The 26,185-nt window shown below is 34.0% G+C and overlaps 1 protein-coding gene across 1 annotated transcript in view; it reads right to left on the minus strand.

The window, feature by feature from the left end:
- Positions 1-26,185, minus strand: part of LOC112679305 — an 83,374-nt gene that overhangs the window by 7,553 nt on the left and 49,636 nt on the right. The window contains exon 3 of the mRNA XM_025549054.1: positions 1,473-1,698. Within this exon, the coding sequence (XP_025404839.1) occupies positions 1,473-1,698 (226 nt within the window). The remainder of the gene's footprint in view (positions 1-1,472; positions 1,699-26,185) is intronic.

The raw sequence follows: 26,185 nt of genomic DNA on the forward strand, positions 1-26,185 counted from the left end.
GTCCCCCGAGACATTTTTGATTGCATTTTCAAAGTCTCGATAGCTAGGAACTATATTCGACCACTCGGAGAGGTGTTTATTGGTTGCACAACGATTCGATTTTTATGTCTGTCCTTGGTTTTTTTTTTAACCTTAAGGCTGTCGTCGAAGTTTCATAAAAACTTACTTATTTACAGAAAATTGAATTGGGAAGTCATGTGAATTCAAAATGTATGACATTACGACAAAATATAGTAATTTAGATTTTTACACAATGCAATGGTAATTTGTATAAAAAAATTACGATAAAGATAACATTTAAAATTTAACTTAATGATGTGATTTCATTAAAGTGAAAACTAAATGCAAGGTTAAATCCATAATTTATGATAAAATTAATCATAACATTTTTCCCGTTCGTTTTTGCAAAACACAATATTTTAATAATAGCGGTAGATAATTTATATAATATTTTTAACAATAATTGTAATTTAAATTATTGTTTTTTTTTTGTTATTCTTAAAGACATACAATTTAGGTTGATCCAAGTATAATAATAAAATTCCTTGAAAGTCTTATACTTAAGATATTTGTTTTTCATAACATCTGAAAATCAACAAATCTATTCCACATTATCAGTTTAGGTTAAAATAAGTTTTTAGACGCGATGGCTCATTATCGTCAATGAAAATGAATAAAAAAAAATACCAATATTCCAACTTCTGTATCACATAAAAAAATATTTTCGACAAATTTTTCTCATCCTTCAACGTTCTCGAGAAAATTGTAGATGTTTTATTGATGTAAAATGTAAAATCAACACTAAAACTACCTGCCTATCATACATTTTGTTCGGAACAACTGAAGAAAAAAGAAATCCGTTCTCAAGTACACTTAAATTCATACTATTAAGGAATAAGTAATAACTAAATGATACTTTAAGACTATTAACGCACAAGCTCGCTCAATGGTTAAAGAATCAATGCCACAAACCGTTCCGTATTGTCAATATATAAAAACTTTCTAATCTCGTCCCTACGGATATTAGGTAGGTTGACTCTCGAGTTTCCATTAATTCAATGTGTATCAAATTCATGTTTTGTATCCTCGCACAAATGACACGCATGAATTGAAAATGGTTAATTTATTTTTTCTACATAATCACTAAATTGTATTAATGTAATGCAGCAATACACATACATAGAGTGTATAATATATACAAGGTAAGCCATCATGTTTTCCAAAATGTGTTGCGTCATCGGCACGACCAGGAGGGCACACAGCAAACCATTTGCGTCTCCCCCCGAGGTGTTATTATAAAATTGCAGTGGCGAGGGTTACACCCCTGCGGGTTTGCGAACCATTCATAATTTGTGCACCCCCAAAACTATTAGTTTGGTTGCGCTGGTGCCACCATAACACTACGTGGCTCACCCTGTACACGGCAAACAATCACTACTGTTTTCGTGCACTGTTATTGAAGGAATACGTACACTCCGTTCACCCAGATGTTCATGGACGGTTCGGGATGCATGCCAGCGGCGTAGCACGTGATGTTGATCTCGGTCGGCCACATTTTTGGACCGGTCGATGGAGCTCCGCTGCTGGTCGTCGGTACCGATGTCGTGGAGTTCAGCTCACCTCCGCTTCCTTCAGTAATGTCGTCCTCGTCGTCGTCATCGTTGTCATCGACGATCACTTTGAAAATTCGTTCTGGCGCTGTTAAAGAAAAAGAAAAGATAAATCACATGTAATTTCAATAGCACTTCGACACATGGTAGACCCTATGGATAATAGGTGTGGATATAGGCGAACGGAAGCATGGGAGGAGCGATTCGTCTCGGGATATCACAAAAATAAAGCTGCTGTAAAATATTACATTTAACTTTCACTGCAATAGGACGATTACTAGACTTTCAAAATAAATCACATAATTTTTCATCCATATAATATATTACTTATTACGCCTTCATGCTTGAATAAAAAAGCATTCTTTTCTGTGCGGTTTGCCGTTTTAATTGCTGATCGAAAGTTTTATTTCTATTACTTTACTCATATGGTTCATTATTGAATTTACTTTTAACTTTGTTACTTTTAGAAAACTTCAATACAGAGCCTTTTTATAAAATTCTTCTTACTGAAAATCAACTGCTTGATTTAGTATACTTCATGATTTTTGATATTTTTTAATTTACAAAAAATCGTTTATCTAGATGGAAATTTCGAAGAAATAAATTTAGCATAAAAGATTCGTCCCATTGTAGCATAAAAGGTTTGTCCCATAGTAAACACAAATTATGTTAGGGAGCCTATTATCAAGGAACGAATTCAGTTTCACAACGATGAGTGCTTTAAGACATTACCTCCTTTTTCTTTTCGGGAGTAGCCGATATGAGTGCCTTAAAAAGTATGCATTATCTTATCGATCGACTTTTGAAATTCGAATGCGTAGTTTTTCGGAAGACTATCACCGATAGTCTACCGAATACATTCTACAATAAATCCGTACAATTTACGATATGCACGTCAACCTTTGTTTGTTGTAAACAAATTTTTCGTTTTATTGTTGTATAAATCAAATGTTTGATGAAACTAATAAAAATTATCAAGAAAATTCTTTTCTTAAACTCTATTTAAATATTAAGTTATCTAAATAAGTCTAATATTTTATTTTTTCTGAACAGATTCAATTTTTTACTACCCAACTATTTAATCAAACAATAATCTGATTAGTTTCTCTTAATCTCGTAAGTCAACAAATCAATATACGATATTACAATACGATATTGTATATTTTTTTATTTCATAATATATATGTATAGATACAATCGCTCTTCTCCGTCTTAGTAAAAAGCATACGTTATTGATTTCATAGAGTTAATTTATATTTTAAATCCACCTGGGCCCGTTTGAAATATTATTATTTATATGATTGTTTTTTCATCAAGTTTTAAACTTTCAGCCCATTCAGTTTGGATAGCAACAATATTTTAATATGATTAATAATTATAATAGCAAAAACTGTAGTGCTCACGTGTATTTTTTTTTCGTACAGTATTAAGAGGAATATTTAAACTATCCAGGTAAAAAATATAATGAAATACATTTTGTTCAGTTACACAAGATGGATTTCATATCTACCGAATGTAAAATCTTACTCAGTCGTAAATTATTATAATCATAATTTTCATTTGTAAATTATGCTATATTATTCTTATATCTTATATAATTATTGCAAAATGCATATGATATCTCAAATTCAAAATCAACGTTGCAATCGACTGCCTGAATAATTGATTTCAGTAAGTTGAAAGGTAGGAAAAGAAGAATAATTTTTTTAACATTTTTTTATTTATCTATAGATCATTTAAATTTTATCAACGGTTATAGTGTAGGTAACTTACGCTTGCCATGAATATACCATCGCACGTCTCTCACTATTACCTTTTAACTTAGGTACCTCAAAAACTAATTAAAAAAGACTTCTCAAATATTGATAATTTTTTATTACGTTCGCATGATTTTACTACCCTAAACTTATGTTTTTGTGATAGTATATAAATAATTTAATTTTAACGTTATATATTTATGTATAGAAATATCCCATAATCTAAAATAGATAGAGCATATTAACTCCTTGTTATAAAAATAAGGAAATTCTCTCACGTCTTTAAACAATTTAGAATCTTGATCTATTTTAAACAAAAATCAAACTAAAGTAGCATATAAGACACTTGTACAATGAACACTAATCTATGGCATAATTACATGAGATGCCAGGGGCGTGTCGAAGGGCGGTTAAAACCTCTTCCGAAATGTCAATAAATATTTAAATATGTTATATAATTTAAGTTAAATTTCAAAAACTTCCACCAAGGTCATTTTTTATAATAAAAGCAATTGCGGTCGCAGATATGATTACGGATAAATATTGACTATTGTGTTCTCCTGTAAAGTGAAAATTATTAACCTTCTCAAAAATAAAAAAAATAAAAATATTTCTAGGCTGGTCACTGTGAGGCGCCGCAAATAAAAACAATCTTTATAAACTCCAAATAACAAAATAGTATTCTAAGGATAATCTTAAATAAAACCTGAAACTTTGTTTTTGGTAACTTGTTCAAGGAATTAAACATTTTAACCAAGAAAAAACATTTTTACAAAAAAAAAAAAAAAAACAGTTACTTTTTTAATAAAAAATAATCAAATTAAACCTATTTGCCATAATTTTAGCATCAGTGGTAAATTAAATAATATTATCTCCTCTAATGTACATAAATATACTCATACTCTTATCTTCTTTCTATACACTGGTCTAAATATTCATTATAACCTATCATACGAATTACGAGATTATTCAGATTGCGTTAAGCTCAAATTAAAATTAACACAGTGGCTACTACAACAAGCTACATTCACCTAAATCGTTAAGTTCTTATACTTCTTATGATAAAACGTGTATTTTGATATAGTTAAGAAGACTTACGGGCCCCCGCACGAGCTTGCTCAGCGGGGCTCATAATACGCTGTATTACGTTACATTAGTATGCAATATTTTGCATTAAAAATGAATAAAAATCAACAAAAAAAAAAAAAACCGAGCTATGATCTTGCTGCGTCGTGCGTGCTTGATGACGTACGAACGGTAACACCGGTCGAATCCATTTCGCGAGCACGTCGTGACTAGACCACGCGGATTGCGGTTGTTGTAAACATGTACCGTCGGCCCTCACGTTGTCCGTACGACAACGTTCCTTCAAGAGTAAACATACATGGAACAGGGATCACAGCGGTGGGTCGGAGGAGCAGGTGAAAGCAATGGAAAACCAATTGGAAATCGATGAAACGACGGCCAAGTTCTGCTAAACGTCGGTTGTGTTCCGTGTATACACGACGGGGTCGGTGGTCGCATGTTTGTTTTTTTCGCCCACGATCGTCTCGGCAGAAGATCGCATTGCCGTTCCGGTGGCAAAGAGAGCGAACACCGCATGTGTATATGTGCGTAAACACAACATTAGATCTACACGCTGTCCGCCGCGCACACCGTTACCGACGGGGTTGTGCTTGTTACGAGAACAGCGTATACGTATTACGATAACATACCGGTGTGCGATGATTGCGTACGATAAAAAAAAATAAACAAAAATAGAACGAGGATAATGGTAAACAAACGTACGGGAGTGAGAGAGAAATAAAAGAAAAAAAAAACCGAACGCGAACCCGTCGAGTGGTCTTTCGAGCGGTGGACGGTGATCTATAGATTATATACATCTGAATAAAAAAAAAACTGAACCACTTAATTTGAACTCAGGGTTATTAAAACTCTTTTGCGCCCACCTAGTTGAGCCAATGACGATAGCGATATCAAAGGTTCAAACGGCAGTAACGAAAGTCTCGTTCTCGAATAACAACGCGATACGTATCGCCGCGGACGAACGTGGATCCATCGAATCGACAACGCAGAACCATATAACCATTGTGGTGGTGAGAAACGCGTATTATTTTCTGTCCGATATTTGTGGTAGTCTAGACGAATTACGAGCATCGTTAGTCCGATATGAGTAATAGATAAGTAAAACGATTTTAAACAACTATGGTTTTATAAGTCTTAATGATATTTTAAAGTCGCTACTTTTGGTTAAAATGTGAAATAACTCTGTAGATTAATAATCAGTCAATTTCGAATAAAATTAGCATTGCACCTAAAATACAACGATAAAAAACTTAAAATCTAAAATTTAAGCACCAATATTTTTTTTCAAAAAAAATTTTTTAACGGTTTTTAAAAAAACCCGTAGTAAAATTAAAACACACGTATTATTTTTGTTTTATTCTTTAATGCTTAATATATACAACACGGTACAATAATTATTTTAAAATTATACAGAAAGTATTTTTACGAATGAAAACTGGGGTTGATTGAAAGTTTAATAGTTTTTAGTATTTTCTAATGCAAAACTTTGTCAGAAATCTGATGAAATGATTTAATAATTGAGAAACCCCTCTCGACATCTACTGAAACCATGGACGTGAATTTGAAGTATATCAAGTCGTTCAATGTCATGTCTTCCGGAAGTCGTTCTATTGATGTTACCTACCTTGTAAGACTGCAGATATAGTTTCGAGGGTTTGAACCCCCTCATATCTATTCGATACGTTTTTTAGTTAGTAATCATTCAATTTTTCTTCTTCAATATACGAAACGATTCAATGTAATGAAATGCAACCAAGTATTTTTCTTTAACCCATTAAATCAAATATTACGAAATATAACTGATTGAGCTACGAACTTGGACATAAAAAAATATCAAATTTCTAAATATTTTAAATATGTATATTTAGACATATTTTATAGTATTGTTATAAAAAATACAACATAAAAGTAAAAAAAAAACATTTAAACGCTAATAAATAGTAGAAATATAAAAAATGAAAAGCGAAATTAAACGTAATTAATTTTATTCTACGTAGCATAAAAAAAATGTACTGCAGACACAGCTAGGTTTTCGACCAACAGAAAAAAATAAAAGGTAATACTTTCATAATCCAAACTCTAATTACAAGGATAAGTGGAATTATTTTATATTTATTTGGGTGCATACGTATAAACAATTAAAAAACGGGCTGTTATCAATTCGGTTAAAAAATAAATTCAACGTTCTGCAAGTTAATCGTTTTAATACAAAAAGATCATTTTAGCTGATTTGATTACTCATTATGTATGCGAATAGTAGGCACGTCGTTTGAGGGGACCAACAGCACAGGTGTTTAACAAAACCTCAACTAGGAAAATATTGTTATCTGGAAGGGAAACGTGTTTTCGACCAAACGGGTTTGAATCAAGAAAAACCGAATGCGAAAGTGTTGTTCTTGGTTTTCTTAACGAATTTACAACCCCGAACGCTGTTGTTTGATGAACGGTGCCCGGTATCATTTTCCGTTTGGAAACATTCGCGATCCAAATTGGTCCCTCTGCTTGGATATTTGTTGGACCGTACGTCACCCGGCGAAAATAAAAGAAAAACTCTCCCCCGTAATGACGTCCTGGCGCGCAAATCCGATTGTTTCGATCGCCCGCGCACAGTTCAAGTCGGGGATGGCGGCGCGGAGGACGTCTCACTGCGTTGAATGTTGTGCGCACGAGAACACTTATAATGTGACACAAATTGTACAAGACTGTGGCGCACGCCCGTAAGAGCTTTCTACGGGCCGCGAACGATGTCAGTGCCAGACATTTTCCAAGCGCAGAGCTTCTACCGTTGCGCTTCCGAAAGAAAGAAAAAATATAAAACTATGACAGCTCACATGATGCGCGTAAATAATTCGTCCGCGCCTCAACGGCACGACCGACGCGCGAGAGCGGTGGAATCGAAAGTACGCGATGATGAAATTTCCTTTTATCCGTTTTATCGCGTTCGCAGTGCGATCGCAAGAACGAATCGAACGAAAGTTTTATTATACGCGTATTTGTACGCACACGATCCGGGAAGTAATTCTTTTTTTCCGCTAGAATCACCGACCAAATCTGTTTGTTTTCGCGGACTGCACCAAGTCACTACACGCACGACGTACACAAATGATTTTTATTTATAACCTATTAGAGTGACTTATTTCAGTGTTTTACGTTTGATATTACTGTTGGGACGTATTCAGTATTTTACCGTAATAATTGTTTTCTCGGCTTTATTTTCACGCAGACCACCCACCCCCATTTTTCATGGATCATGTAAACACCTCTTTGCGCCGCCACGGCGGTGGATCAAAGTCCGAAAAACGTGTTCTCTCGATCACCCATAAATAATAATCCATTGGATTTTCGCACAATAATTAACTTTCCATTAAGAGCGAACGTGACGGCGGAAAACGAACAAATAAAAATATACAACTTTATTCGTTCGCCGTCTGATCGCCACTCGACGAACGTGTAATATCAATTTGAAAGTAACCATGGTTGATGTGCGTGATGTTAGCCCCCCTAAATCAAGCTAGCAACTCCAAACCTTCACAGGTATTTTGCAATTAATTTGCCATAATGTGTTATGTAGTTTTCAGAATTTTCATATCCACAGTTTTCCCAATAAAACATTATTGACTTAGTATACTTAAAGAACGCCTGTATAACTTCAAAAGATGTTGAGAATTTAAAAAAAAAGCCTTAGTGGTTTAGTGTAACAAATTTAGAGGTATAAAGAAAATGTAATATTTAAATATAAGTGTTAATATTTACAAATATATATATATATATATATTTTAGATTCTTAGAATATTTCTCGTTGTAAGATGTTGAAAATATTCGGATGTTCAATACAACAATAATTTATTTATTAAAATATATTTTATTTTATAATATTTCAGAATCAGTGCCGCAATAACCGTGTGTATTGCGTGTGTCAAATACACGGGCTCAAAGATAATAATTGAAAAGTATGTAAGAAGTAAGAAAATAAAACCATTTTAAATAATAATTATTCATGGAGTTTGAACAATAATTGATTGACTTTGTTTTATACATATTATCGTACATCAACGTTTCTTTGACGGTCTGTATAATCGAAATTCAAAATTATTTGGTTATAATAGATTAAATCAGGGGTTCTCAAACTGTGCTCCGTGGAGCCCTAGGGCTCCGTTCAAGAAGTTTGGGGGCTTTGTGGACATATCTAAATTAATTTAATTTAAATATTATTATATTTTTTAGTTATCAAATAAAAACACTAGTATGGTTATAATTTTACATATACCTTTTCATCTGATAAGAATGATTTAGATTAATTTGATGAGTACTAGGTTTTTATGTATCGGAACACTCTTTCTGGTCAAAATTGTATACACGAATTAAAACAATCCTTTAGCAATTCAAATAAATCCCTTTTTTACTCAGAATCTAAAAATGTTAAATAGAAAAATGATTGAACACACCTCAATAATTTTATAACATACTGTGTATATCAGTGCATTTTGTAAGGAATTTTCATTGGGCGACAAAAATGTTTTTCTCAAAATAGTCAATGTATAATACCATAGTCTGATTATAGTATTACACGATTGTTTCGCATTATTTCGCCCAATCATTTAAAATACTGTGGACAGAGTATAATCACTGAGCGACATTTATGTCGCCTAGTTAACTAGTTAAAAAATGCACTGGTGTATATACTATATCTATTAATTTTAAATTCATTTTAAAAAATTCTAAAAAATGTTTTTATTAAGATTTAATGTAAAACGTTTTGAAAAAAACAAACTCTTAATTTTCAAATAATTACATCTATACCCTCTTCCCATTTTCAAAATATTTTGATATTAAAATGAATTTAAGAATCGTTTTTGACGTCTTCTTTTTATATTTTTTCCGCGAAAATCTGAAGTAAACTTCATTTTGTCAAAAAAGCCAATATTACTTTTCACCTATAGAAATACTTTATTTATGATAGAATTCCTAGTTATTTTTTAATTTCGTTTTAGATTTAAACTGTACAAAATCTTCAAAGTTTATCCTATATTCTAGCAATAATTTAAATTATAGATTATTTATTATTTATTACTCTTTTTTTTTTTTTTTTAATCATAAATTATTTACAAACATAACTCAAACAATTTAGTTTTTTTTAAATATTTCTTATTTTTATTTAAAATTAATTTAAAATAATTATTTAAAAAAAATAAGATATGATATACTAAAAATTATTAAAAAACAATTTTAGATTATTACATATATAATTAAATGTGGAGTTATCTGAATTTTTACAGGATTTGAAATTTTCTGAATTTCTTTAATTAGATCATTGTTTATTTCCCAATGTCATTTATCATTATGTTGACCATAGTAAAATGAAATAAATAGTTTTTGAATACTATACCAATAAAAACACAGATCACTGAATAATTGATAATAAGAAAAATGATTTGAACAATATCAAATATCATTTAATATAAAATAATATTAAATGTATGAGTATGTAAATTTAGAAACACTGAGTGAATAGTATTATACTAATCCATTAGGTGCACAAGAAAAAACCAAGGAACCAAAGAGGCCAAATGATTAGCTATATAGAGTATATATAGAGTATACTCAGAATTCATCTATTTCTGTAAAATGTTAGTCACAATGATTATGTGTTGCTATAATTATATTATATACTAATATAATTATACTATATGTGCATTGTACACAGGCCCGTATTTAAAAATTTGGCGCCCCCGGGCATATAATTTATGCCCAATCCTCAAATAAAAAATAATAATATAACACTAATTATTTTGTCCATAATCGAGATTCTTTAATATTAAAATATAATTTATAAATGAAAATCGTTTAATAATTTTTATAATTAACAAATTAAACAAATTATAACATAATAAAACATACAATTTCCTTTTTTTTAATTAACAAATTATAATATAGTTAAAATACAATTTTTTTTTAATTTATAAATTATAACATAATAAAACATACTAAATTTTTTTTTCATTAGGTACATCATTTTTAAAATTCATTTTGTTAAAATATTTTGCCGCCTCTGACATTTGACGTCCCCGGGCATAAGTGTCCCCCACTAAATACGGGTTTGATTGTACATAACACCAGTTAAACTCACAACTCGTTTTAAATTTTAAAATACCGTAATATATGTAAATGAGTTCTTGCTATAATGCAAAATAAAATAAATGTATAAATTAATCTTCACGTAATTGATATACGAATACAACTTTTTTATTAAATGTTTATTGAGTGAAAATGATTTTCTATTAAACACAATAATTTAATAATGGAAATTAGTTTGAACACAATGCACCAAAATTCATCAGAAGTCCAGTTTGCTATTTATAATAAAATAACTTTTCATTTGTTATGTTTTTAACTAAATTAAGTACCTACCTAGATAATAATTGCTCATAGATTTTATTTTTAGGGAAGTGGTTTGTGCTAAAAAATAATTTTTGAATATTTTGACTTGACCTTCATTTGACCCTTCCAATAACAAATCGTGGCGCCACCACTGGTTAGACTAACCGAACCTAACTCGGTTACACTTTTTTAAAATTGCATGAAAATGCAAATAATTGGTCAAAAAATGAAATCAGTATGTTAAAAGTATTAATTAATCAATAAAGGGGAGCTTTTTTTATTTATAGGTTCAAATGACTACATAGTTTGAAATCGGATGGGAAAGACTTTGTAGAATATAGAGTTTTATACATTAATTTCCAGAAAAATCATAGGTTTGCAAACTCTGAAAACTACATAGCAAATTATAGAAAATTAACTGCAAAATGTCTGTGAAGGTTTGGAGTTGCTAGCTTGATTTAGGAGGGCCAATTTCACGCACATCCATGGTTGTATTGTTTGTAAACGATTTTCCGTCTAATTAGGTGTTTACAAAAATCATACATACATCGCGAAAAATCAAGCGGAATCGCCTCTAGACTGGCCGCACAAGTTTACCGGTATTTTATAATGGTTTCGAAACTACGTTACGTTTATGACACAGCGAAGAGGTTTAGTTCGAGTCAATGTATTTTTCATTTTCAATTTTAATGAGTACGAAAACAGTTCGTTAATTTTGGTTGTATATTTTCAAAATCGTAATGACAGTTTTGACATGGTTCTAAGTAAAACATTTAACGTAAAACATAAAAAAAAAACGTAAAACGTAGTCGGATCACAACTAGTGTGCATAATAAACAACGTGAAACTCTTGAAACGCATATTTACCGCCTGTAAATACACGGAGTATTTCTCTGAAAAAAAAAAAAAAAAAAAAAAAAGGAAAAACACACGCATTACGTCTATTATGGTGAAACCGATTTAACGCTAATACTTATATATTTTAGGTCAGGATTCGAGTCGTGATAAAGAATTCAGTTAGCACATGTTTGTTTAACGAATAGAGGTGAATCGAAAATTATTTAAAAAACGAGAGGGAAATTGTGTATTCCTCTACGCACACTTAATATAAGCGTTTCTCTTCAATAATTCACGAATATAAAAACTTATTCACATACACACGTATGTATATATATATTAGAAGGGAAAAAGAGCTTAGTCTCACTGGGAAAACATTTTAATACCCTCACTCTGTGAAATTTTGCTAAGTTGTAAATATCTGTAGGCAGACATTGGCCGTACTTTATCATATATACAAAGTATTGGGAGACATTTTTATTTTTATTTTTATTTTTTTATAAGGTGAACGTGCGTGTTTTTTTTACAAAACTTTAACTCGCAAATATCGAATTATGTTTATTTGTTTCGTAGTTTTAATTTATGGTTGCTTTTACTTTCTTAACGAATACGTCAAATTATCATTTGAAAATCGAACATGCCGACACCGTTGATACAATTTGATGTCATACATTAACAACACATGAAGAAGTAACGAAAACTGCGAATGCTTGGCTATAGAAAATAAACGCACATCTACTTAAAGCGAAAAATACAAAATTCTATAAGAAAATTACGTCCCAATAAATTTCGAATACTTCACCCGATATGCGTTCGTCGAACCGAAACGAGAATTAAATCCTTGATCATACCCTCTCGTGGTATGTGGTGGAAGGTTAGGTGGCAGCAGCAGTTTTTGATTCTAATCAAGCACAGATTTAAAATTCCATGAACGTGCACGGTCTCTTCGGTCATAATAATAACGTACTTGAGTCGATCCCGAATACGCCATCCCTTCCGCACGACGTTACAGCAATGCACGGTGCGTATGCAAATGATAAAATATTATAATTAACCCGTCACGTACACGATATTTTATTGTTATCCACGATTTCGCGGAAATGTATTGGGTGGTTTTTAATACGTCATCCATTAATGTTGCTGGTTGCTGAGCACTGGTGTAGGACAATTTTGAGATTATCCGAATAATGTTATTCCGAGTAACTAACCGAATCAGTCCTGCCAGCGGGTTTCGCACTGATTTTATAGAGTTCCGAACTGTATCAATCAATCAAAAGATATTGGAGTGGATAGGTCTAACGAATTCCTTAATATAATACTATTTTACTTATTTTTTAATACATAGTTATATGATTAACAGTAGTTAATAGTTATTAGTACTAACAGTAGCCATAAACAGTTTCAAATGGAAATAGAAAAAAGGCAACACGAAGTGTTTAGTTATTTAATTCCGCAATTGTAATTGGGAAATCGTCGCTTTGAAAGTTTCGGAGGAAAAAAAAAAGGAAACAGCCATCAGCGGAACTAACCAGCGGTCGACGTAACGTCGGGAGGATACGGTGGGAAGAAGACATAATTAGTCGAAACTTTGGCCTCGTGTCCTACTGGGAAATCGTAATTCTCAATTCTAACACGTGACCAAACGCATTGTACACCACTGTCGCATCGCGAAACCGATTATAGCAACAATAGGTTTCGCCCCGGACAAATCGATCCGAAGCAGAAGCGATCGGATTTCCAATGGACATCCGAGTAGGTCCGACCGCCCGCCGTCGCACGAACACGACCTCGTTCACTGTTTTCCGGGGTCGTTTCGTCGCGCGAGTCCCCGAATCGTATTCAGCGACGTATTTACGGGGGAGAGATTTGGGGGATCGATCCCCCCCCCAGGGTCTTTTTTTCCCTTAGGAACGTCTGGCGGACTAGCACTTTAACCAGTTAATCGGACGACAGACATAAACACCGATGAAACAATTGATGAACTTGCAACTAAATAAAAAAAACTCGATTTCGTATTACAATTGCAAATAATAAATTATTATAACAAATATAAAAGTTTGTAGCGTGTAAACAGTAAACCATTTTTATTCCGTAAATAAAATATTATTATTTTACTGCATTCAGTGAGAATTTTTCGAAAAACTCAAAGGGAGGGTACACTTATGTATGTCATTCAATGACCCGTCCCCTCCCTATAACAATTCCTAAATACGCGCCGCTGATCGCACTCGAACACCGATCGTCGCCGTAACAACCGACACAGAATGGAATGCTTAAAATTGTTTTTTGTATACATTTTTTACCGAACTTAAGGTATACAGCTGTACATCAATAATGACATAATGTATTTATATTCGTGGAAAAATAAAACATTTAAGTGGATGATATGTATTATTTTAAAAAATATTGCGATTTTCCGTTCGTAATCATTTCTTAATCAAAATGGCCCCACCACATACAATTTTTAACTAACTTTGAAAAAATTAGATTTTCAGCCAACTATTTTCATGTTCAGACCACTGTGCATCGGTTCCGTCGGAGCGGTCGGCGGACGGAAGTCGTCGTCGTCGTCGTCGTCGTCGTCGTCGCGCGCAATTGCACGACTCGTTCGATCCGGAAAGATTCGCGTGGCAGCTGCTCTAGAACGCCTCTCCGCCCGTGCACGCCGTATTGTGCAAACAGATTTTCGCCCCGCTCGCGCCGTCCCATTGCTCTGTCTGAATGCGCGTCACCGGCCGACCGGATCATCGATTCGTACGCGACACCGCACGCGGTATTACGGATAATCGTAGAGGCTGTTTGACATTTTTCGGTTAGTGGTTCGAGCACGGTTAATACCACCCACCCACCTGCCAAAAGGGAATACAAAAACTTACCCCCGATTTTTATTAATTTACCGATTTTATATTGCCTACCGCTGTCAGATGTCAAGACCAAGTAGCCACCTATTAAAATGACACTCACCTCCGAAATTTTTGGTAGTTCAGTGAACCACAAAACGTATGATCAAGCTGCCTTTGCAGACAACGCGCAGGGTGTCGCGTGATACCACGGGTTTTCTCGGCGATCCGAATACATTTTCAACCGACGAATTTTTTAACAATAAATCGAATCAGAAGTAGTAATTTTTTATGCATACTGATAACAAAAAAAAAAAAAAAACATTCACATATTCACAAAATACTACAGTGGTCCGATTTTAGGCTCACGATTTATTGAAATATTTTAAAAACAACAGCGTTCGATTATTATTAAAAGTGATATCGTGTGAACTTTAGTAGAACATCTTGTATGGCGAGCTTTTGTACCCTTTTTACCTAACTTATTATACTTATTATTTATATTTTTTGCCTTGTATACGCACGTCACTCATCTTGTCTGCGTCATCACGTTATACACAGTAGATTATATTACGCTATTTACAAAACTGTTGTTATTACTGTACGTTTGATTGTATTATATTATTATTATATTATATTATATCAATATTATATAAATATTATATTATTATCATATTATATATTCTGACTGTATTTTATACGTAGTACATTAGTGGCGTGATTTTGTAGACAGTTGAGGAGATCAATACAATGCGATAATCCCTCCCGAAACGCTTTTCCGGCATTTTACATTTATAATATTATATTATCAAATATTTCTGTTCGAAGAAATTGTCTGTAAATGGGACATCACATGAGCGTGCTCAGGGTTTCGGTTCAAAAGCAGGCATTTCATTTTTTCCGCCCTAGCCATTCCTATATAAAATAAAATTATATTTTTCTTCAATTTTTTTTTTTTTTTTAGTCTCTCCGATCCGTGTCTTGGACGTGACTACCGAAAAGTAAAAGAAAAAAATTTAAAATAAGAGTGTTATACGAATATTATTTGAGAGCTTTCTTGGACTATTACTAAAACGACCATGTCAGCTATACGCGATGACAAGGAACAAAATATAAAAAATCAAGTTACAGCGACATTCCGTAAGTCTGAGGCATAACAATGACGTGTTGTTTACGTTTACCCATAACGATTCGAATGTAGAGACACTGTATTTTGAACGACAATATAGTGATTGATGTTGGATTATAAAGCCAAAATTTTCAAACAGATGGATCGGAAGCCGAGGATCGTTTGCAAAGACCGGATTGCAGTTTCGTAACAATGAATCATTTTGGTTTCATTACGATTAGAGTTTTCCACAGCACGTGATGCGAACCGAAAGAATCTGTCGCGTCATCCATAAAAGCCGGGAAAGGACCGCCTTAAGATTCGGTAGACATTCCACTCGTTTTGTTGACGAGCTAATCTCGGCAAGAAGTTGGTTTGGATGTCTGCCGAGGGAAACGAAAAGCTTTGAATCTAATGAAGTTCAAAAAAGTTTTAATACGTGAAACTAGCGTCTTGGATACACGCAACTAACCGAAAACCGTTGCACAAGACATCTTAATAGTAAAATGTTGTGAAAATAATCTATTTCTGGTAGTTAGGATTACCCTTAAAAGCTATTATAACTCATCGTATTACTTTGTTAGGAATAAAATATTAATATGTAGGTACTCAAAAACTACTTTTGTTCAGTATTCGATTACACCAATTTAATGGTACTATTGACTACAAAATAAACAAAACGCTAGGACATTACATGAAATATAATACGTTTTTATACTACTCATCGCATATCGGACTAAAATAATAGTTTCCGACTGTTTTACCGCTTACCCGAGTCTAAATTATTGTTATTGCTATACTCATATGACAGGTAAGAAAGATAAAAAAAAGAATAGAAAATATTGATTTATCAATTCAACCATCGCATAGTGATATTATTATGGTATCATAGTTTAAACTTCACACGGAAAAAACACGTATTATAACTTTGTAAGAATGTTACAAATGTTAAACGAAAAAAATTCGGTGATAACAATATATTTCATACGACAATAACGGAATATACGGTGATGTGGCTGGTGGTAGCGTATTGTGGAAGATGCTAGTGCCTAACATTTTTTATAATACTATTACGTATTCCGGTGGTGTTTGTCGATAAAATTTCATTTGAATCTCCCGAGTTCTTTAGCAGACATATTGTTACTACTGCTGTACTCGGTGTATACCGGCTGGATGTATTTTGCACTGCAGTAACGTGATATCTTCGAGACATGTACGCGTCAAACCTTAACGAGAACGCGACGCAAAGGAAAGGTCTTGTATCCGAATTGCTGTCGAGAGAGAAAGGGACAGAGATAGACAGAGATTGAATAAATAAATAAACAACACACATTATTCATATGAGCCTTGATTCAAAGTTTGACTTATTCTCGATATCATAATACATAATAATATTATGCAGTGCGGTCCCGTGCACAACAGTATTAATGCTCGAAGATATTTGAAATTAGATTTTCGAACAAATCGCGTACACCTATACAATACTGTTATACGTTAATACGTGCGCGCGTATGTGTGTCTGTATTGTTATTTATTTGAAGAGATCGCGAGCATATAGTTTAATTTATACACGTTTCCCATTCGCATCATGACATATTTAATTAACCTGTCTAGTACAAACTTCGCTTTAAACAGCGGAGTGGCTGAAATTTTTGTTGTAATAATTTAAAATAAAAATAAAACCAATTAATGTTTTATAACAAAATTCAATAAAAGTTTATTTCGAGTTTTGAGTTTTATTTTATAAAATATATTACAAGTAAATTATTTTGAAAACATATAACCGGAGAGGTCTGAACTTTTTATTCTCGCCTCATTCCTAATCGTGTAGCAGCAGTAAAGTTATATGTAACTATATAACAAAACAGTACGCGGAAAAAAATCCGACCATAAAATATTTTTTTATAAACGCATTTAGTACGCTTCCATTTTGCAGCATTGAAAAACGTAAAATTTAAATAACCCAACCATTTTAAAATTTGTTTACTTCAAGTTATGTATTGTAAATTGTGAGGTACTGTGTCGTTAAATGAAACTACCACAATATCGTTAAACATTATTATGTTTCGGTGTGTGTTATACATAACTATCTGTTATCCGTCACATTTAGTACCTATTTCACTCAGGTACCAATAACATATTGGTTTACAATCACTAGACGATTATTTGGTTTCGATTAGTATGCTCCGTAAATCGTATGAAGTAAATTGAAATAAACAAAAAACTTCACAGATTCATTACAGATTAATTGAAAACGGACAAGCGAAAAGTTTCAAACGATGTCCTCGGAACGGGCTGAAGTGTGAACGATAGGAATGAAAAATGTTCACGCTTAACCATACGAATGTAAATGTAAATGCGAAAACGTAAATCGCACGACCGTGTGTTTAGAGTGCGACAATTAAATAACCGGTCCATTTCAACAGCCTCCCCATAATTGGAATTTTGAAATTCTGATCGGGCATATCGTTTGTTATATATAACTGAGATGATTATCCCTAAATGAAATTCAGGAGAGGCCGTAGAAACGGTGATGATAGAGTTAACTCTTAATAAATAAATTACCGTACGACTTACCGGTCGGACCGACGACGTCGAAATACCGCATTGTAGCGGTTTTCGGTAACGACACCGCGCCGTGTGTCTGAACGATCAGCCGACGTTAGAATTCAAAGCGTAAACTATTATTAAACATCAATATTTTCACTACGCGCTCCGTATCAAAGACTCGGTCCCTCCGGAGGTTAGGAACCCCAGCTGAGGGGACGTGTTGCGATATACGTATGCGCGTGTATAAAATATTATATAAATATATATTTTATCGCATCTATCAATCTCGTGTGCGCGCGCGCGTTGCATGTATTATTTATAAATAAAATCGTTTTACACGTGGTACCATATGCGGACGACGCGCAGACATTTTAACGTCATCCCGATTCGTCGGTGCGCCAAAAAAAAAGTATAAAAAATAACACGTATATATTTAGCGGGAACTTGTGAGAACAGAAAAAAAACAATTCTCGCGCCTTTAAACGAGAAGTAATATGAAAACAAAAATACAACGTGACGTTTTCACATATGCTCCTTTCATACGGGTCCTGTTGCGCGCGTTCTTTGCGTAACATGCATGCGATCCGGAATTTATGCTCGTACGATATTGTTATCGTTTATATTCGCCAACTCGTAAAATAAAAGACGAAAAAATAATATCATGTGCATCGTATTTCTTCACCGCGGCGTTTCTTCCGTATTACTATCTTACCCGAATACCGTTGCTTTTAATTCCGACTGCGGTGTCCCCCGTACAGATGCGGTTTGGTTGCTCGCTGGTCGTATTTATGTAAGTAGTGCAACGCGACGGATCGAAAGGAAAAAAAACAGTGTTTTTGGTCGTTTGATTTGTACCCGCCGCAAGCGTAACTGTAATTAGGTTATTCTGTACGTGTACGCGCGTGTGATATCCTCTCAATCGTTAAAAAAAAATATGTCAAATATTCAGATCGAATAGAACGTGACGACATGGTCAGCTGTCGTCGGCCACGACGCGTCGTGACGGTGATAATTATTATTTTCGTACGATTTTTTTCTCTCTTCTATCCACTTTGCCGCAAACATTATTGTTAATATCATTATTGTACACATAGTTCAGTGTCTGGCGTCGGCTGCGCGGCGTCTTCTCCTGCGAAAGAATTTATTACGACGGCACACTAATAGTATTATGTAAACAAAATGTACGTAAAAATTTAATAATAACAATATTAATAGTGATAATCCTCCGATACAACGTGTAGTTAAATGCGTGTGAGGCCCACACGCTGGGACATGAAAAGTAAAAATAAAATAAACACGGTGAGCGATAAAGACGACATTTTAATAATAGCAATAATAATAATAATAATAATCCGGTCGTTACACAGCACAACGTGTCCAGGGTATTATGGAATCACCAGTTTTATCGAATAATAAATTACAAGCAAGCGAGCGAATGTGTGTGTGTGTGTTTTGGAATTACTTCTTAGCTCAGCGATTTGACCCGTGTAAGCACTTGCAGACTTTGAGGTAAAGTGTAGTTATCCTGTTAAGGTGCGCATACAAGTGCCACAGATTGAAGGAATTCAGGTTCAAAAATTAACTCGAAATTCGTAAGCGATTTGATCGGACGGTGGGTGTAATTGTAAATGTCAAAAAAATTAAATTAAATAAAAATATGTATACGAATAAAAATAACCGATACTAGATTTTAATGAAGCCTTCGGAGGGCATATTTCGATTTCTTGTTAGGAAGGGATCGGAATAATTGTTATAAAAAAAAAAAAATAACACGATATCTCATTATCTCCTGAAGCCAATTGAACTTTGTCAACACATACCAGATAAATCTGGTTTTTATTTATTTTATTTGTAACGTACGATCTGTGCCTAAAGATCACTTGGTATATCAGTATGTATATTAAATATTAAATTTAATTAAACCGATGAATGTGTAAACAATTTTGAATAAGGAAAAAATACACAGAAATACATGTAAATCTGATGAAAACTGCAATAATTATCCATCGTTGACATCTCGTGGAAGATGTTACAAATTAAATGACTTTTCCAGACGTCTTGGAAAAAAATGTCTATTTATTATAAATGAAAAATGCTCGGGAATTCCGTCAACACCATACTTTTATTTTTCATTGTTCGCAGTAGTGATGTTGAGTTCTACTTACTGCCGAGACACAACCACTTAGAAAAGGGGGGAAAATACGTTACACGAAAACAGTTGGTTTAATTAATTAAGAACTAGTAAAAATCAATAAAATAGTCCAGCGGAGTCCAGCCGAGACGTTGGGTATTCAACGTTACCCGTTTACTTTGGTAAGAACCTATTGGTTCTCCATATACTGCCCGTTAACAGAGAAGTCTTGCGGTACGCAGCCGCAACACATCGGCGTCTGATCACGCAGTTGCGAATATCTCCTACGTGTATATCAGCGGTTCTCATACTTTGCTTCGTGAAGTCCTAGAATTTTGCGGGAGTAATCTAAAAGAGCTGCACGGATATATGTTAATCTAAAAAAATCCGGACGTGATAATTAGTTAAATTATTACGTTTGTATTCAAGCAGTAGGGATGGGTATGAAATCCGAATATTTGAATTATACGGATAAACGGATATTCAAATTCGGATTTGCCGAAGTATCCGGATCATCCGGATTTATGAATTTGTTTTTTGTATAATTTATAATTATTTTTAATTTATAGTAAAATAAATTATTTTATTTTATTGTAATAACAAATTAATATTATATTTTATGAATTTCAATTTACTTATCATGATTTCAACAGTTTTCATAATGTACTAATAGTCACCAAAATTAAAATTTATTAAATCGTTGGGTTTACTTTATATCTTTATGACTTACAATGATATCATGACTGAACACCCAATTACCTTATCTTAACTGCACAACCTTTGAATGGTCGTTGAATACAATTTTCTGAAGATAAGTTGAATTCATTTTTACAATACAATAATAATTGTTATCGACGTGATTATTTACACGGACAAGTTTTCTTGCAGTTATCAAATAAAAATTATTTTAAAGTATCAGAAAGCATCTCGTGGAGATATATACATTGTAGGAATAGTATTCGCAATCGAACAGAAAAATTGAATCGAACAATCCGGATAGTTCAGATAGTGCACGGAACCCGAATGATTGGGATTTGTCAAATCCCGGACATGCCCATCGCCAGTACACCAATACACCCTTGTGCAGTGTAATAGCAATACGTACGAAATGCGATACCGGTGGAGGTACGTCGTGAACGGCTCGCGCGTACGATGCAATAACAATACAATAAAACAGTGCACCGTAACCGTGTATTTGTATTGTGTGCGCGCGAACCACGTGGCGTAACGGTGCCGGGATGTTGTCCGTCGCTGTCGGCGGCGGACGGACGGACTACTTTTGCTCGGCATCGTCGCAACGGAAATCCGCGGAAATCCGACGGGGACCTGAATTAGAAAATAAAAGCATACGCCTGCAATAATAACAAAAATAATTCGCCGTGATAGAAATCGCCACCGCGCCGCGCTCGTGTACACCTACGTATACCTATTATGTGTATGTTGTACGCGCGGCGACCGTTGTCGAGCGAGTGTACAGTGTACGTGTCGCGTTTTTCGACGACGAAACAATGACGTCCGTATTTTTTCATTTCCCTCCTCCACAAACTTCTCACCACCTTCCGATCGCCCCTCGTATCACGATATCGGTATGCGCGACGTAAACAGTATTACTTTTAGATGAACGCAAAAAGAAAAACCGTACGTCCGAGAAGTGTATAAGATGCCGGAAAATAACAAAATAAGTTCGCGAAACCCCAGAAATCAGGATGACCAATAATAAACCGCGAGCAGCGCCGGTATTCCAGTCAAATCATACCCCCGGAAAATGTTGTATTTTTTAGTCTTTATAGAAGTTATAAACATGCTACGGGTTAATTTAATTCATTCGAACGTAGCGAGAACTTTTTTATATTGATGTTAATCTCTATATTTTTTTAATGCGTAAATCCTTAAACATGTTTATCAATACTCCACCAGCGGCGGATTGGTCCACCAGGATACCGGGAAAGTTCCCGGTAGACCGGTAGTCATATTATAACATTGGGCCGATGTACTTGGATTAAAAATTATTTTAAAAAAATAATGTTTTAAGTATATTGTATTTAGTTGTAAGATTGTGATAAAAACCCAGTGTAAACGTGATGTAAACAATTCTAAGAGCATTTAATCCATGAATAAAGGAGACTTTTATAGAAAATTATTATTATTGAATGGTGGGCCAGTCATACTGCAATTTCCCGGGTCGAAATTTTTAGTCACCCACTGCTGTACACCACTGCATGTACATAGGGTGTTCTACGAGGATTTACCTAATCTATAATATAGTTGTGACTTGTGTTCGTAGAGCTTTTATCGAAAACATTGCTGTAGTGAAATTACAAATGTCTACTGAAAATAGTTGTTGATCGAAGTCAGCGATATTAACATATAACTAATGATGGAACATGCAATAGGATTGGACCGGGAGTTAAGAAGAAAATTTGAATCGGCAGTGAGATAGCCTGGGGAAGATGCGAATGAAAAAATTAGTTGTCTGCCAGGGAATGTCAATCGAAAATTAAATGATTAAAATCGTTAATTGATTACTCGTGGGGCCGGGTGCGTAGTGGGGAATAATTTAGAGAAAGCAAGATTGAATGAATAGTGAGGTTTTTAAATTCTTGCCACGTTATTTCAGTGAAATTCGAAGAAGAACGTTTTAGAGCAATGGTATTTTTGAAAAACATAACTTCGTCATTTTCTGCTTTTTTTAATTTTATTTATTTTTACAGAAAATCATTTTATTGAAATGGAATTTATAAAGGTACATTTCGATCAGTCGGGCACACATTTACCCGATAACGAAACATAAAAGTACCAATGAACAATGCAATATTTTTTGTAACTGAAAAAAATAATTATAAACCACCAGATTTATGAAATGAATAAATAAAAATTTAGCTTAAACATTTCGGAAAAATGAATCCAATAGAAGTACCGTTTTCAAATTTTTTAAAAATTATAAAATAAAAACCAATTTTTAACTGGCATAGTTAATATTTATCTTAGAAAGAGATCAAGTAATATGGTGAAAAAAAATAGAATTCGATTAATATTATTAACACATGAAACATCGCAATTGCCAAACATCTTCGCGGAACACCTTGTACATTATGTATATTCTATTAAACACCGTAAGCACGCGCTGCGCACAGTCATCGTAATAATATTGAATATTATACGTGGCACAACAAACCGGCCAGTGCCATAGGAAGACTCACTAGCGCCCCTGGCAAACTTAGAAAAAGTTACCTTTCTAACCAATTAAAATTTGATGCCATGATATATTTTTTAACCTTTAATTTTAAAAATATTTTTAAGTATACAATTTATACTTATAAGTTACTATAACAGTGTTAATTTTAAACTTTGAACATTTCCTTTTTTCGTTTTATGACTGGTGAATTCGATAATTTCTTCATATGAATTTTTTTATTTAAATGCCCTATTTTCATAATTTCATCATTAAATTCACACGTAGTGTGTATAAATAAACAACATCTACGTATTTCAAAAAGTGTAATGGAAAGATGTCGATTTAATTGTTGGATAAAAATACGACTTTTGCACAATTTTGCATCCCTTTGCAATTTGCGGCACTGGCGTAGGCCGAGTTCGCCATACCCTTGCTAGGCCACTGGAATCGGCTGCCGCTACGATAAGACTGTAAAGAACATTTGAACGTTGGTTATTTTCCGTCCTCTGAACTATCGCGTAAGCAGAACGCGAGTGCAGTAGAAAAATACTGTAACGTGCCGATTATCATAATTTCTCTCCGGCCGTAGCGCGAATTACCAACGCATCGCGATTATTAATATAGTCACAGATATCGGAGGATATTGTTTTTTCATATTTTATTTTTTCACTCGCGGTAACCGCACATCACACGTCGCGTTCAGTAGCCGCCGTTAAATCCGTGTCGGAATCCACGTGAAATTCGATTATTGTTCTTGAATAAACGGTTTTCGCGCACAGGACGAATTCATCATAAACAGTATTGTGCGCGCCGGTAAGCCGGTCAGGTTAGTAGGTACGCTGCGACGAGCTCGGAACGTGAAAGAATGGTTACATTTTTTTTCCCCCGATTTTAATTATTTTAAACAAACAACAACAATAATAATAAAAAAAAAACTCGCTTTCGTTGGTTCGCTTAACCGTTTCAAATGCTTATGAAAATTATAGGATTAAAACAATTTCGGTGTGTACGATTTAAATAAATAACATTTCATTGCTCGCTCGGTACAATAATAATAACAATAATAATATTAATAATCCGGAATTTTTTTCCCTTAAAAATTATGAATAAACGCTGTTCGGAATACATATTTTTAAAATAATAATAAACTGCAGTTTATAATACTTAAAACAATATCATTATGGTTGTTTGTTTAACATGATGAGTGCATATTTTAACAGTTTCGAAATGTTTTCTGTCGGTAAAATATGACCGTATCAACATGTGCGCGCTGGGGAACAGGAAATTATAGCGTATTCAGGACCGTTAAATACCGGCAAGTGGTTCGTACAATATTCGATATCAAAACAAAAACTAACACTAGAATAAAGTATTCGCATCGATCTCAAACAATTTGGTACACCTTCGCGTAGCAGTTATAATATATAGTCATAGAGTGTATTATGGCATTTTATTTTTGCTAAGGTGAAAAATTTAGGTGGTTGTTTTTTTTTTTTTTTTTTTTAAATTATATTTATTACCGCACCGGTTTTTAGAACAAAGTGTCCTACACAACTACTATGCACAACAATCATTATAATAACCGTTTACTATTCGATGCTCTTTAGTTAGGTGCGCGTCACGTTCGGTTATTGTTTTTCTTTCGACCGTTCGCGCAATATAATACGTACCCGTGCCATGGTGTCGGCATGCAATGCTATTGAAAACCGACGGACACGCTTCGAGATGAAAATACGTGTTTACATTGTTCACCGACGCAGCATTCGAAAACAAATAATGCGCGCGTATACGCACTAGAAAAGTATTATAAAGGAAGAATAAAAAAATTCGACAGTACCTTTCTATACACATTATCGGCAACGTTATACCCGTCTTATGTGGCTACCGTTTCTCCGGAAAATCTCGACCACGGCGCTAGTTTCGTTTTCTGTCTTACACTCGTTGGTTATCACGTCCGATTCTGTGTACAGTTGAGTGTCGCACGTGTTTTTTTAATTTTTTTTTTTTAAATGAGTAGGACATTACGTTTTTGGATTTGTTTTACCCGGGGCAACAGCTATTCGAAGACGACGGATTGGGGCCACTCGAAAAATACCGAAATAATTTACAGTTGCCCGAAACGCATAACCGTCGATCTTTATCACGTAAGGGGCGGGAAACGCGATTCGAGTCTGACGCGTGAGTGTGCATTCACCACCGGAGCACTGAACCTAGTTCTGAGACGTGATGAAATACCGCAGCCCCGTATCAACGCGTGACGGATAAAAGGGTTAACGACGATGTGCAGTTTCCGTACGAACGGTTTCGAGGTGCCTTGTGCAGTAACCGGAGACCATAAACCACTGTCGTACCGTGTGTTTACATCGGTGTCGTTCGGTTTCGCTGTACACTACTAGAGGGTTATATGTCGGTGCAACACGACTGTGCAGTTTTTCCTTTTTCGACCCGACTAATTACATCACGATTGCGCAAAATACTTGTAACACGATTGCACCCTGATCCCTTTTTACCTGATAAAATCACAATACCATTGCGCACCAATTTATATGTGTATATGCTATGTATAATAATTAATGTACAACATAAAATAATGTATACAATACATACTTTCTACATATAATTTTCATATACATGCACTCAAACTATTAATTCACAAGATGCACTTTTTCAAAATCGAAATGAAAAGTTGATTGAGCTAACGATAGTTATAATA

This window comes from Sipha flava, unplaced genomic scaffold, assembly GCF_003268045.1.
Source record: "Sipha flava isolate LNK unplaced genomic scaffold, YSA_version1 134_pilon_pilon, whole genome shotgun sequence".
NCBI classification, from domain to species: Eukaryota; Metazoa; Arthropoda; class Insecta; order Hemiptera; family Aphididae; genus Sipha; species Sipha flava.